Source organism: Kickxella alabastrina (assembly GCF_025024165.1).
Source record: "Kickxella alabastrina strain RSA 675 chromosome Unknown BX661scaffold_19, whole genome shotgun sequence".
Classification (NCBI taxonomy): domain Eukaryota; kingdom Fungi; phylum Kickxellomycota; class Kickxellomycetes; order Kickxellales; family Kickxellaceae; genus Kickxella; species Kickxella alabastrina.
The window spans coordinates 319,084-333,530 of record NW_026251490.1 but is presented as its reverse complement, the minus strand read 5'-3'; the positions used below and the strand labels follow the sequence as shown (position 1 = coordinate 333,530).

At 49.5% G+C, this 14,447-nt stretch overlaps 8 protein-coding genes across 8 annotated transcripts; 4 read left to right on the top strand and 4 right to left on the bottom strand.

Annotated features, from left to right (window-relative positions):
• Nucleotides 1–1,086: 1,086 nt before the first annotated feature.
• Nucleotides 1,087–1,536, bottom strand: BX661DRAFT_132292 (uncharacterized protein; the record flags this gene model as incomplete). The annotated part of the gene is made up of 1 exon (XM_051532594.1): nt 1,087–1,536. A coding segment is annotated over one exon (450 nt), but the record flags the coding sequence as incomplete, so codon positions are not given.
• A 310-nt stretch (nt 1,537–1,846) lies between these two features.
• On the bottom strand, nt 1,847–2,951 carry BX661DRAFT_185848 (DNA replication complex GINS protein psf2). The gene is made up of 2 exons (XM_051536886.1): nt 2,667–2,951; nt 1,847–2,522 (listed from the first exon to the last, which is right to left on the bottom strand). Exons 1-2 carry the CDS (start codon nt 2,784–2,786, stop codon nt 1,998–2,000), a joined length of 645 nt encoding a protein of 214 aa, XP_051390084.1. The 5' UTR covers nt 2,787–2,951; the 3' UTR covers nt 1,847–1,997.
• A 616-nt stretch (nt 2,952–3,567) lies between these two features.
• On the top strand, nt 3,568–8,386 carry BX661DRAFT_185845 (CNH domain-containing protein). Its single transcript, XM_051536885.1, has one exon. It carries the CDS (start codon nt 3,931–3,933, stop codon nt 8,326–8,328), a length of 4,398 nt encoding a protein of 1,465 aa, XP_051390083.1. The 5' UTR covers nt 3,568–3,930; the 3' UTR covers nt 8,329–8,386.
• A 170-nt stretch (nt 8,387–8,556) lies between these two features.
• Nucleotides 8,557–9,438, top strand: BX661DRAFT_164634 (uncharacterized protein; the record flags this gene model as incomplete). Its single annotated transcript, XM_051533338.1, has 2 exons — nt 8,557–9,093; nt 9,148–9,438. 2 exons carry the CDS (start codon nt 8,557–8,559, stop codon nt 9,436–9,438), a joined length of 828 nt encoding a protein of 275 aa, XP_051390082.1.
• A 612-nt stretch (nt 9,439–10,050) lies between these two features.
• On the top strand, nt 10,051–10,305 carry BX661DRAFT_144959 (uncharacterized protein; the record flags this gene model as incomplete). The annotated part of the gene is made up of 1 exon (XM_051533082.1): nt 10,051–10,305. One exon carries the CDS (start codon nt 10,051–10,053, stop codon nt 10,303–10,305), a length of 255 nt encoding a protein of 84 aa, XP_051390081.1.
• A 1,128-nt stretch (nt 10,306–11,433) lies between these two features.
• Nucleotides 11,434–12,072, bottom strand: BX661DRAFT_144982 (uncharacterized protein; the record flags this gene model as incomplete). The annotated part of the gene is made up of 1 exon (XM_051533083.1): nt 11,434–12,072. One exon carries the CDS (start codon nt 12,070–12,072, stop codon nt 11,434–11,436), a length of 639 nt encoding a protein of 212 aa, XP_051390080.1.
• Nucleotides 12,073–12,610: 538 nt separating this feature from the next.
• Nucleotides 12,611–12,904, top strand: BX661DRAFT_131594 (putative glutaredoxin Grx1; the record flags this gene model as incomplete). The annotated part of the gene is made up of 1 exon (XM_051532571.1): nt 12,611–12,904. A coding segment is annotated over one exon (294 nt), but the record flags the coding sequence as incomplete, so codon positions are not given.
• An 86-nt stretch (nt 12,905–12,990) lies between these two features.
• On the bottom strand, nt 12,991–14,106 carry BX661DRAFT_210515 (HAD-superfamily subfamily IIA hydrolase). The gene has a single exon (XM_051538718.1). The coding sequence runs from the start codon at nt 14,018–14,020 to the stop codon at nt 13,229–13,231; it is 792 nt and encodes a 263-aa protein (XP_051390078.1). The 5' UTR covers nt 14,021–14,106; the 3' UTR covers nt 12,991–13,228.
• Nucleotides 14,107–14,447: the final 341 nt, after the last annotated feature.

The following is a 14,447-nucleotide window of genomic DNA, read 5'->3' as shown; positions in this document are numbered from 1 at the left end:
GAACAGAATACGAAAAATATAAAGTGAAAAGGTGAGCGAAACAAACGAAAAACGATTGAAACCCAAAAAGAAAAATTACAAAGAACGCAAAAACTTGCTTGTTGGCGTGACAAAAAAACCGATATAAAGAAAGAAGCGTTCTATTAAAAGCTATGTGCGTTGTTGGACGGGTTGTGCCAAGAGAAAGTATTTGAGAACGATACGAATGAAAGCAAAGCTATATTTTAAAAAAGGAAGAGCTCTGTTGCCGATATTCGCGTCGAATGATGTACTCAGAATGAGTTACAAGAGTGTAAAAAAGAAGCAGTGTGTAGACTGAGTATAAGGCTAATAATTTAAGAAGAAAAAGCTGAGCAAAATTAAAGAGAAAAGAAAAGAAAAAGGGGGAAAGGGTAAGGGAGAAAGGGCTGCTAGTGTAATGAAAAAGAGTAACGGGCTCAGATGACTTGATTTTATTATTCCACTATTTGAAACTGTAGTGCAAAATTAAGGCCGCGCCCAATGAACAATAACGGGGAAAAAGGAAGATTTATTTTCTGCCCCAAGTTTGTAGCACAGTAAGGAGGCCTCACAGTGTTCAGTGTACAAACGCAATCCAATGTGCATAATGAGGAGAAAGGTGCCAATTTGCACTGCTTCGATCACTCACTCACACCCTCCGTGTCAATTCAATTAGTCTGCGAGTTGAGTCGGCATGGCTAGACAGTTTTTGCATGTGTGATGAGAAAATTGGTCTATTTTTAGCTACACATGCAAACAGTTGAAGGTCCCTCGTCTCACAACATGGCACATTGGCTGATGGGTGTTGTCGCAGCTGCTGCTCATCTCTTGATCGTATTTACCCGGGACGTTCTAAAAAGAAGAGGGCGAAGAGCCAAGAGTCTGCAAGGGGCAGCAAGGATCCCAAACACTAATCAGCATCATCAAACGCCATGCTAAAAATAAAAAATAAAACAGGTTGGCCGAACAAAACATGCATCGAATCCCACTCAATCTAAAGAAAAAAATTTGCAATGGAAAAGATAAAAAGCTGGCCGATCCCCCCATCCCGCTCCGCTATCACTCATCGTTCTTCTTCGAAAGACTTTCCACAAGCTTGTTGTGCAGATACTCAGGCAGTTGGAACAAGCCGTAGATTGTGACTGGGCGGTGGGCCCAATTGGCCTGGAACGACCCCGGCTTAATTATCCTGTCCTCAACCATGACGCTGCCAAAAATATCCTCCGCAGCACCCGTGCGGCTTGGCGGCGGCGGATTGCGGCCATCCGTGATGTTCAGCCACCCGCTCTTTATACCCGCTGCCTGCGCCTGCAGCTCTGGATCCTCGTGCGCGTGCTTTTCCAGAATCCGATCTACCTGAGGCCAGAACTCGGCATTCTCGGCAAATTCTTGTGGCCTGATATACTGTCCATCTATGGTGGGGCTGTCGGTGGTTGGCTGCTGTTGAACCCAGCCGACGATCTTGCAAGTGCCTGTGGTTAGATCGGGCGAGGCTGCAAATGTCACAGCGATGGATACTTTTGAGGGCTCGGGTACAAAGTTTATGGAGTACGGGTATGGCAAGAGGCGGGCGCTCAGAGTGCTGAACCCACGCTGGAGAAATGCGGCCCTTCTCAGTGCACAAAATGGAATCATCTTGAATGCTTAATGTTTAATGCCGGTGTGTGAAAAATAATAATAAAAAGGATGTGTGCGTGTTTGTAGGTGTTCAAGGCGCGTGGGTCGGAGCTGGTCACTAATGATGGGCAAAGCGAAAGCAAAGTTAAGGGTTTGTCAAGTATGATCAAAATATAAAAAAGAATTAGTAAATAAAAGTACTTGATAATTTTAAAAACGAAAAAGAGGAATGAATCGTAGCAAGCAGCTCTGCTCATATTTTATTTATTAAAACATCTTTCTCAAAAAATCGTAAAAAAGCAATATTTGCTCAATTTCTTGCTTGGCATGTGGCACAAGGATCAGGGAGCCATGCTCGATTATGCAAAAAAAATGAAATGCTACAGCGGATAGCTGGACCCCATAACATTGTCCATCTCTGAATAGGACAGTTCCCCAAACTGACTCTGCTGCTGCTGCTGCCTCGAATCCTCTGTCGCTGACGCCAAAAGATCCAACTGGCGCAACATATCGAACGAATGCCTAAAGAGTGGCCGTATCTCATTAATTTCGGCCGCAGACAAATTGTCCATCTGCAACTGAAGCGGATTAAGCATCTCCATACCACCACGCGTCTTGCTTTGCCTCACCTCGCGCAAATCCTGCAGTAGTCTGCGGATCCCCTGCGAGTCCACGAGGTCGTCCTCGGCGTAGGTCAGGATAATGTGTGCTATTTCGAGGTAGTGGAAGGGCAGACGGGTGAAGAGCGAGTCGGGCTGTTCTTCGCGCTTGCAGAGATCGCGGAGATGCTCGAAGCTGAGCCAGGTGGGGGCTACTATGCGGCATCGGTTTGTGCGCTTGAGCATTACGGCCAGCCAAAGCGGCACTTTGGTCTTTTGTGGGGGTCTAAATGGACCGACTGTGCCCTACAATATTATCAAAGAAGTGGTTCTTGCTCGGAAAATTAAAAAACGAGCGAGCATCACAACAACTGCAAGCCAATGTTTTAGTTTGTTTAATTTTATTTGAGCGGGTCCCTGGTCAAACTCATTGAGCAGATCGAAACTTACTCTGACAAGCTCCAGGCGGTCCATGCGGTGAAGAGGCACGATTGTCACGCTCTCGCACTGCGCTACGTACTCGAGCTCGGGCATAGTGAATCCTTCGCGTTGACGACTGGTAACGGCCATGTTCAAACGAATACGGGAGATACTGTAATAATATAATGATATGTGCCTATGCAAAAAAGTAAGTGATGGAGTTATGCAAGTCAGTCAACTGCGCTGTATTTAAAAGTAAAAATATATGGGAAATCATAAAAGTGGTGTTCATGTTTTGGGCCAAAAACCGTTTGCTGTGGCAAAGTGCCGCAGACTGTGCGTACACGGGAGGGGGCTCTGATGTGTTTACGGGCCTGTCATTATGGCAGCACCCAATATCCACATCGGGGCTGGATTTTTTTTCTTCTTTCGGGTTGGCTTTGTCTCGCGCGGCGCCTCTTCAAAATATCCTGAATCCGATTACGAACCTTGTTTTTTCTGTTGTGTATGCGAGTCCGATTTTGGAGCACGGTACTTTTGAGAGGCGGAATTTCAAATTGTGCGCTTTGTCTTTTTTCTTTAGTTTAATATTTTTCGGTCCTGTTTTGGAATATTTAGCCAATTTTTTTTGAATATACAGTTGTCCTGTTCTTTTCTTGAAAAATTCCGCCTGCCAATAGGCCCAAGACCAAATCAAAAAGTATTGTTTACACACTGTTGGGTACTATCGATAAGCAACCAGTTCATCTCTAATCACTAGCCGTGCGCCCACCAAAAGATAAACAGCGGAAAACATCTTGTCGGTTTGTTTTTTTGCGGAGGTGTGTAGAAACAATCAAGCCGATATTTGGGGTTTTCTTCGATAAAGCATCGAGACAAAAAAAGGTGAAAATAAAGAAAATAAAGCATATAAAAAATATGTAAAAAATGTAAAAAAATTTTGTTTGTTCTTTTTAAATTTTTTTCTTCGCATTTTCCGCTTTCAGTTTTCCTTCTCCCTACTTTTTTATTTTCTTCGCTCAGGTGGTTGGAAACTCACCCGACACAAAGAGAAAAGTCTTGGAGTGTGTGCACTTTTTTATTTGAATACATTGATTTTCCCTTTTCTCTTGCAAAACTGTAAAATAAACACATACAAATTATTTTATTCTGTTGTGCAATATCCTTATTCAAATTCACGCGGACAATATCAAACACGCATTCAATTTTTTATTTTTCACCTTTTTATTTTTGACTCTTTCTAAAAATCCTCATTTTATTATATTATTTTCACTATTGAATTCATCCGTAGAACATGGACAGACACAATTCATCGGGTCGGCCTGAAAATGTGCAGTATACGGGTGCTGGAGGATTTGAGTTTGATCGCCCGGCGCCGACGGGCCCACCCAAGCGTCTGCAACGCATATCCCGGGCGCCGCAGTCTCAGCCTCAACAGCAACCTCAACCTCAACAGCCCCAGTATCATCATTATCAGCAACAACCGCAGCAGCAACAACAACAACACCAGCAGCAGATGCAGTACCAGCAGCAGCAGAATCAGATGCAGCATCAGATGCAGCAAGAAAGGACATCTTACTCGTATGAGACAGCATATCCCCAGACGGCGCACTCCGACAACGGCGATGTGAGCTCCCGGCCCACAACGGCGCCCCACTATCAGCGAGCTCACACTTCGGCTGGAATTGTGCGCACAAACAACCACCATTACCATGCCGGCCCGCCGCCCACAGGATCCCTGCCGCCGCGCCAGATGCCGATGCCGATGCCCCCTGTGCCAGCAAACTACCCCTCAGCCATGGTTGTTGGCGGCGGCATGCCCGCAACCAGCCGGATTATTCCAAGCCCGGCGCTGATAAACGCCGTCGCTTCGTCAGGCATCAACCGCCAGCAACGCGAGCAGGACTTGGCCAACGCGCTTGGTCGCCGCCGGCCTACACAGGGCAGCATGTCAAGCAATGGCAGCGCGGACCATTACCAGAGCAGTCCGGCCATGGTGCCGTTGCAACCCGAGATTATGTTTAACGGTAACACGTGTATGGAGTACGGCACGAGCAGCGCTACCGGCATTGCGCAGGGAAGGTATCGCACGGCAGCCACAGTGCCCACCCAGTCTATGAGCGATATTCGCGTGGGGAGGTCGGCTAGCAACGCGTCATCGTCTTCAGGAGGATACCACACCGGGTACGCTGCCTCGCCGTATGCCACGCAGCGCAGGCCGCTGCAAGCAACCCCCGAGCAAGGCCAGCCAGGCTACCAGACGGCAAACAGCCTGATGGGAAGCTTTAATAGAACCATGCACCAAGCGTACCCTGGGTCGCGCAGCGCGCCCGACCTCAATATGAGCGAGATGAAGGAGGCCATTGGCTCGGTGGCTCACAACGCAGACCACATCCCTGTGCCGCAGATCCCCACGGCGTACTCCAACAATGCCATCTTGCAGCAGCACAATTTGCACCACCAGAGCCAACCTCTAGCGTCTGCTCACGTGGGTCCGCGCATCTCGACCTTGAGTATAAACACGGACATTTCGCACCTTGGCTCGCCGGCGGCTGACTACTCGCAGGGCACCGGCCAGAATACCGAGACGGCCGCTGACAGCAGTGCCCTAGTCCAGCCATCGGGTGTCGCCACCGGTAAAGAGTCATTGGCGGACACCCGGCCGCAGACTGCAAGCAGCAGACTGGCGCAGAGGATGAACCTGGGCTCAGACACGCCGGCCACCGGCAGTGAGAGCCCGGGCCGTCCTGCGGTTGCTCCGGTAAACACCGAACTTGCTGCGCTGCTGGAGAACGTCAAGCCCGTATACCCAGCGATGCTGTCCTTGGTGGCAAAGTCATTCTATGAGTTAATGAGCCAGGTGTTGCAGACGCGCGTCCTCAACGGGCTCGAGCACCAGGACTGCTTCACAGGCCGTGACGCCGTGGACACCATCTACGCAATCATCAGGGCCGCCGACCGCAATCTGGCCATCGTGGTCGGGCGCGCGCTCGAGCAGCAGAAGCTCTTCCACGACGTGTTCTACGACAAGAGGTTGCGCGACGATGCCTATGAGCTGTATGTGTTTGACGATGACATTGTGCGCACGCTGGTGCAGCCGGACGGGTCGACCAACATGTCGGTCAGCGCGTCTACCGGCGACGACGACGACGACGAGTATGACGATCCACTGACGCTCAGCCAAGCGCCTGCGCCGGTGTCCGCTATCAATGGCGTGTTTGTGATGCTGACTGACTGCTACTCGCCCACGTGCTCGAGCAGCCAGCCGTGCTACAGCGTGACGTGTCCGCGGCAGCGGTCCCAGCAGGACCACCTGCGCAAAACGGCCAAGAACAACGTGGCGACCGAGATGAAGCAGGAGAAGCTGTGGTCCATGTCGGTGCCAACGGAGATCGTTAAGTCGGTTAGCCGACAGGAGCTGGACAAGCAGGAGCGCATGTACGAGGTGTTCTACGGCGAGAAGGACTACGTGCGCGACCTGTGCATTCTACGCGATCTGTACATGAAGCCCCTTCACAACAGTGACATTGTGAACGAGAACGACCGCAAAAAGTTTATCACCAAGGTGTTCAAGAACGCGCTGGCCATTTTGGCCGAGAACATGGAGCTGCAGCGCGCGCTGGAGAAGCGGCAAAAGGAGAACTTTATCTGCTACCAGGTCGGCGACGTCTTCTTGACCTTCGTCGAGCGACTCGAGGCATATCTCGAGTACTGCGCCAACCAGCCCTACAGCATGCACTTTCTGGACGCTGAGAAGCGCAGCAACAGCAAGCTCGTGGATTTTTTGGACAAGACTGACCGCAGACCAGAGTGCCGCAAGCTCGGCGTGCAGCACTTTTTAACTCGCCCGCCCACCCGCTTGGCGCGCTACCCGCTGGTGCTCAAGGCCGTGCTCAAGTATACGCCGGCGGGCCACCCCGACCGCGAAACCATCCCCTATGTTGTCGAGCGCATCGAGGCTATGCTCAACCGCATCAACACCGAGACAGGAAAGGCGCAGAACCGCTTGCGCCTGTACAAGGTGGACGAGAAGCTCATGTGCACGGTGTCCGACCGCAACGACCTGTGTTTGATCGACGAGCAGCGCAAGCTCGTGCGCGACAGCCAACTGCGCAAGCGCGGCGGCAACGATAGCTCGGTGATCCAGGTTTTGCTCCTCGACCATATGCTTCTGATGTGCAAGGTCAAGACAGACTCGCGCACGGGCGAGGAGAAGTACACAATATATAAGCACCCGATTCCGCTGCAGCTCCTGACCATCTGTTATCCGGATGATCCGTCCTCGATGCGCCCGCGCATGGCTGCCCGCCGAGACTCTAGTGCGAATCAGCCGCAAGGCGGCGTGGGCAGCCTCGCAACCACTCTAGGCACTGTGTCGACGGCCGCTGGCAACAAGCTGGCCGCTGCTACTGCCACGGCTGGCGGCACAGTGTCGGCTGGCGGCAATGGCTCGGGTGCTGCCGCCCACCCGCGGCCGACGATCATCTCAATCGACCACAGCGACTCTCAGAGGGACAAGTACACGCACGGACTGCAGATCACGCACCTCGGGCGGCGCGGCTTCACGGTGACACTGTACGCGAACAAGCTGGCTGACCGGCAGCAATGGCACCAGTGCATTGAGCAGCAGCAGCTGGAGCTCATGGAGCGGAACCGGAAGTTCGAGCTTGTGCCCGTGGCCTGCCAGTTCCCGGCGGGAATCCGCGTCAATACCGCCGATGCGTACGACCAGGGCCGCTGCGTGGTCATCGGGACTGACCGTGGGCTGTACGTGGGGGTTGTGGGCAAACCGCGGTCGTTCCAGCTGCTGAGCCACCTGCGCCACGACCGCGTGTTCCAGATCGAGATCCACGAGCGGCTGAATGTCCTGGCGATGATCGCGGACAAGGACCGCAACCTGTACGTGTACCCGCTTGACCAACTGATGGCGTCGACGCCGAACAGCAAGCACGGTGCCAAGATCAAGGCGCTACACAGCCACGTGTCCTTTTTCCGCTTCGGGCAATATCAGGACTTGGACATCCTGTGCTCGGTCAAGTCGACGACGCTTAGCAACCAGACGATCATTCACGTGTACAAGCCTGTGATGAGTAACCAGAAGAGCCGGTCGCTCGGGCGGTTCCTGTCCCTCGGCGGCGAGTCGACGGCGGACTCGTGGAAGTGCATCAAGGAGTGCTATATTGCGGCCGAGTCCACGTCACTGCACTTTTTGCGCTCGCGGTTGTGTGTCGGGTGCAGCCGCGGCTTTGAGATCGTCGACCTGGCTACGATGAACACGCAGTCCTTGCTCGACCCGGCTGACACATCCCTTGGGTTTATCAACAGGCGTGACACGTCGCATCCGATCGCCCTGTTCCGCGTGCATGACGGACAGTTTCTGCTGTGCTACGACGAGTTTGCATTTTATGTTAATCGCAATGGCCAGCGCGCACAGTCAAATTGGAGGATCAACTGGGTTGGTACCCCGACGTCGTTCAAGTTTGAGTACCCGTACATTCTTGCGTTTGACAGCCAGTTCATCGAGGTGTACCATGTGGAGACTGGGATTATGGTGCAGGTTATTATTACCGGATACTGCACGTCGTTGTCACCGAATAAGCCGAATGTCAACTTGTGCGTGACGTCGCCGTCACCCACGCAGTCGCAGGAGGTTCTGCGCATCCAGCACCTTTTGGCCAAGGATCCGCTGTAAATTTTTTTAAAGTTTTTGTTATATATTTTCAAATATTTTAATAATTTGCTATTCCCACAGAGTGAGAAAAAAGACGACACCGTGTTTCCCATTATATTTGCTGTCAACAGCAGACGAAGCCACGCACGAAAAGGTTTGTGCGGCGCTGTTTGCGTCGACGAAACACCATTTATTTTGCAAAAGGCATACTTTATAAATTTCCACATTGACTTTCAGTTCCTTTTAGCGATGCAGTCCAAAACCAAGGCCATCTACGAGAATTGCCGCGTACTAGATATCTCCGGCAACCTCTTATTCAAAACCAGCAGGAAGCGTCTTGACTGGTACCTAGCGCGGCAGCTAGCAAACGAAATAGACCCCGGGACGATCCAATTGACCTTTACCAACAAGGGCAGCGGGCGCACCCACGAGCCATTTTACCTCCAGGACATGCGCAACGCCTGCGTCGTATGCAACTCAGACCAGCAGCTGACCCAGCACCATGTGATCCCCTACCAGTACCGACAATTCATGTCTGAGGAAATCAAATCCCGCTCATCCTTCGATCTCCTGCCGCTCTGCGCCCGCTGCCACGACGCGTATGAGAGACATGCAGTTTTATTCAAAAAGCACCTAGCCGCGTGCTACGATTCGCCGCTACTGGGCATCGGGTGGGTTGAGCGGAGGGACATAGGGAGTGCGGGGAAGGCTGCCGCGGCGTTGTTGGCACGCAACAATAAGATACCCGAGTCTCGGCTGTGTGAGCTGCGAAATACCGTTCACGCAGTATCCATGGATCGCAAGGACCTGTTCAGCGATGAGGCGCGCAAATATATTGAGGGCTGGTGTCGGAACACCGAAGAGGATGTTTTCGGGATGGAAGAGTTGGTTTTGCAAGAGCTGTGCGATATGGAGGTCCGTGTGGCAGGCCCTGATTTCCGTGCCCATGGGGATTTAGTTGTTGATTCAGTGGCTGCGCACAGGGTGCTGCCGTCGATGTGTGCTTTGTGCCGTGCCATTGCGATTGGTGGCGTTACGGAGCTTGTGGTGGCGTGGCGCAGGCATTTTGTCGAGCATGCGAGGCCTGCTTATATGCCAGAGCACTGGATAGTTGAATATCCCGTACTGTGATCGGGTTGCATTTTTTTGAGTCATGGTTACATGAGTGGTTACAAATGCCGACCAAAAACACATTAAATTGATTTCTGATGGGAGGTGAAAAAAGCTAGTGGACCCTTGTCAGCTGCTATTCCGCTTGGGTCATTTGCAGACTGTTTTAAATTTTGAACTGTTCACAAGACATTGAAGAAAAATTAACAGTCACGAAGGATAATTTTGGCACTATGACTTTTATTTGCCAAAAAATGATTGTTTTTTGCAAATGGAAGGGGATTTGCTTCCGAGGCGCCGCTCTCTCTTTTGCTGAGAAAATTACCCCCAACAAAATGATAAAAAATTTTGAAAGAAAAAATGGAATTGCGCTAAAGCGTAAAACTCTTATCATACCTGCCTAGCAGAGAAAAAAAGAGTGCAGGGCATAAAATGTGATGATGTCCACAGGTAAAGTTTTTTTGCGTATAAAAAGCTGCACATTCAGACATTTTGCACATCGCTACCAAGCACAAAAACATCAACTCGATATTTTTTATCACATTTTTTATTCTCTTCTCTTTTTCCTATTTAATTCTTCTTTCCTGTACTTTATTACTTTTTTTCTCAAACACTATCAATATCTTTTAAAAAATGTTCACCAAGGCGACAAAGCTCTACCTGAAGACTCACTGGTACCGTTCGGAGCTCATCCCCATCTACGTTACCTGTGTCGGTGCCCTCGGTGTCTGCGGCTACTTTGCTTCCCGTGCTCTGAAGAGCCCCGAGGTCGTCTGGGACAAGCACAACAACCCCTACCCCTGGCTCCACGTCCAGCAGAACGAGAACGTCAAGCTTATGGATCCCAACGGTCGTTTTGAGAAGCAGTGGTCTCGCGATAGACTCTAAAGCTCATGAAGGAAAAAGCTTATCCTAAAGGGGAAATGTATCATAACGTTATGATGGGTTTATCTTCCTTTACTCCAGGGTGTAGAATAGTGTCGGTGTGTGGGAGAGGAGGAAGGACATGTTTTTAAACTTTTAACTTTGTCTTTCTCACATGCATCCTCGGGTAGCTTATTTTCTCTTTTTCCCTTGCTTTTTTTGCTCATACGTGTCCTTAGTTTTTCTCTTTCAATAGCATAAAAATCAATACAAATATACAAACAAGCTTGCTGGTTTTCAACAGGAATATACACATTTTCATTGTAAATTGATGTGTTCGTGTTCGCAAATGTTCTTGCGTAAGCAAGTGCTTCGAGGAGAGAGGATGAGAAATAGCGACAAAGCTATGTTACTATGTCGGTATTTTTGGTGGCTGACTGGCTGCGTCAACTTTTTTTGGCCTATTGTTCTATTCTTTAAAGTGTGTGCATGCTTGGTTATATTTTGCTGGATCTCGATGAGTGGCAGATAACGCCGCAACAATCGACTATCTCCTTGCTACTTTTTTTATTTCCTTCACCCCCAACTATCCCCCCGCCACGCATGAGGCGGATCTGACCGATTGTTCGAAATAAGCTGTAAGTGTGCATGACAAGCAAACGAGCAATCGTCTCATTGATTTGTTTTGAAGATTTGTGTGTATGTCTGTACAGTTGTTGTAAATTATAAATTATAAAAAGAGTATGTCGCAAGGGCATGAAACGGTGCGAGGTGGAGCTGAAGGTATTAGCTTCGAGGCCACGCACAGTGATAAACCTTGAGCGTTGATTTGCGGGCTACCTTAAGCATTTTTAATTGCGCACCAACTCCTTGGCGCGGGATATAGCTACTGAGGTGTCAATAATGCTATGGATCCGAAAAATTGTCTGCCTAGAAAAGAGCCACGCTTCAAAACGAAACGCCGCTACTTTTCCTAGCAAGTAAAAAGGTAATGCCCTGTATGAGAAAAGAAAAAATCGGTGCGCTTTCAGCGTGTCCGATGCACAACTTAGACGACCACCGCGGGAAAGAATATAAACGAATTTGGGAATGTGTCACGTGGATATATAGATATTTGTACAGCCCCCACTTTTTTGTTTTTCCTTTTGTCAATTACATTGCGACTGCCGGGTCGCGCTGCACCTTGCGAGAAAAGTTGTTGTACCACTCCTCGAATACCTTGACCGGCAATACCTGAACAGCAGCTCCAGACCCAAACATGCCCATTGTCGAATCGGGGCGCGTCGCAAACGACATCGCATAGTCAAACAAGCTCTGCAGCGTACGTTCAGCAAACTGCTTGGCCGTCTGCAGTGGCAAACTTCCATTGGCGCCGCCGTCGCTGGGTACCAGCGCCATTGAATTACCCCCTATGTTTGCCGCTCCAGTCTGTTGGCGTATCTGCTGCATTTGTTGTACCTGTTGCTCGACGCTCTCGATGGGCTCAATCGAGATGCCCAGCTCGGCGCTGACGCCTGGCATATGTTGGCTGTCCTGATCCACGGCCGACTTTAATCGGAAAATTGCACTGGGCTTGTCGTTCGACAGGGCGCCGAGCATCTGCCAGCTCTTGTTGGGCCATAAAAGATGCACTGTGGCTGCGTATCCGGGCTCGAATGGAATTGTTCCTAGAAGGAACACGACAATGTGGTTGATGTCGTGTGCGTTGGGAAGCTCAAAAACGTACTTGTTGACGTCGACCTGTTGCAAATTTGTCTGCACGAGTCGTCCTGCTACTATGCTGCCAAACATTGTTGTTGTGCTGTGAATTTGTAGTGTGTATTTTTTAAAAGAGAGAAAAATATTAATACATCGAAAAGTGAATAAATGAAAAGCGAACCTTGCCCAGCTTGCAACCTTTAAATAGGATGGTCTGGAAGAAGCAGTAAACTTGGCAGCTGAGTTTTTTTTCCTTGCTTTTTCTTTGTGATGCTCGACCCTTCTAGAAGGCAATTTTTTTGTGTCCATTTTTTTCGGTTGAAGAATAAAATTGCACGCTAAATGCAAGCAAAGCGATAATCCGGAATTTTTTCTGGTGTCATCTTTCTTCGTCCCACACTGATTAACGGCATTTTTGTGCGGCGTGCTTCTCCCCCATGTGCCACGCCTGAAATCGAGTGGTCAGTTTTTTAAAAAGAAAAAATCCAGTTCGATCTTGGCACAAATTGTTCCATTGTTCATCGCTTTTCTCTTCTTCGATTATTTTTTATCTCTATACACTAAATAAATGGGGTCTGCCTTGTCTTCTCCATCCTACTCTCACTCCACTGATACTTTGAAATCCCCAGACATGGTCAACGCTACTCAGCTCGTCAAAAGCCTTATCTCCAAGAACGCCGTCATGGTGTTCTCCAAGTCGTACTGCCCGTACTGCACCAAAGCGAAGAATCTGCTCAAGAGCAATGGTATTAACTTTGAGGCCATCGAGCTTGATCGGCGCGACGACGGCAGCGTTATTCAGAGTGTCCTGGCCAGTCTTACCAATCAGAGAACCGTGCCCAACATCTTTGCCAATGGTCATCATATTGGCGGTTGTGACAACACGATTGCTGCGCTGAGCAACAGCTCCTTCAAAAATATTCTCAAGGGCGATAAGGGCACGCTCTTTATTTGGACAGCGATGCGCCGGAGCAGTCGTCGTCGGCCTCAGCCTCGGCTGGAAAAGCATCCGCTCCCGAGTCGCCTGTCTCTGCTAAGAGCACATCTGCCTCTGAGGCTCCCGAGTCGCCTGTCTCTGCTAAGAGCACATCTGCCTCTGAGGCTCCCGAGTCACCCCTTTCGGCCAAGGCCCAGCTTTAGGCCCAATTATGTCTAATCGTTAATCGTTTTGATTCACTTCGTTTTTTTCCACTTTTTCTCTTGCATCCGATGCTCCTGTAAAACGACAATATATCTATTTGGTTATCCTTCAACTAACCATGGCATCCACAATATCCGCAAACGAGTCAAACACGCCATCCAATGGCTCTTGAGCCTTTTCCTCATCGTTGGATCGGTACTTTCCCGTGCGCACTAAGAAGCGCACAAGCCCGAGATCCTGCGCACCACCGCCCAAGTCCGCAAGCACGTCATCGCCAATCATGGCCACGGACCCTGGCGATCCAAGCAGCCCCATGTCCTTAAGCGCCAGCTCATAAAACTCCCTCATCGGCTTTCCAACCAATATCGCTTTTTTATCCGCCGCATACTCGAGCGCAGCCACAAATCCGCCAGGCCCCATTGACAGTTTGTTCTCCGTCTCTGCATAGTACTTTCCACGGTGAATGCCGACAAGTTCAGCGCCCGAGAGGAGCGCTCCAAATGCCTGGTTCATATGCGCGTAATCAAATTTCGATGGCGCCAGGCCCACCACCACGGCAGTGTATGGTGCGCACTGGTCAATATCCGCGAATTGTTCCAGGGCGTTGTCCTCTAGAAGCAGGAGTGGTCGGTGGTTGCGCTCCTTGACTAGTCTTTTGGCAGCACTGAGTGAAGTAAATATTTCGCTGCGGTCGAGCGCAAACCCGAGTCTTGTGAGCTTGTTGTACAGGCGCTCGTCGCTGGTTTTGGTTGAGTTTGTCACAAACCGCACGCTGATACCCGCTGTGCGCAGGTTTGCTAGTGCCTCAATCGCGCGCGGTGTCACTACGTTGTCAATATGGAGTGTGCCGCTGAGATCGAGCAGCACCCCCTTCAGTCCCTTGTAGGCAGCGGTTGACATTGGTTTATCCGATTTTAGTATAAAATAAAAAATGTGTATATTGTTTACCAGTTGAAATATCTAAATATGATTAAAAATAATAGCCATGACAAAATAAATACATGTCGGCAATTTATACTTGTGGGGGAAATCACTGACATTTAGTCAGTAGCTTGTACTGCATGTAGTTTGACCAATTAATACCAATTAGCAACATAATAACAGCGTAACCAAAATACTTGGTATTAAATTATATGGAGTATCAGCCGTACACTGTACCACTTTTGTCCTTATCAATTTGCTTTTTATAGTTAATTGAAAAGGTACAAGGTTTACATCATAAATGATGCAATTGCTAATATTTACACCCATGCTTTAAATAAAAACATTAAAGCCACTCATATCCCCAATAAATTTTTATTTCAAATTGCACATTGCACTGTTGCAC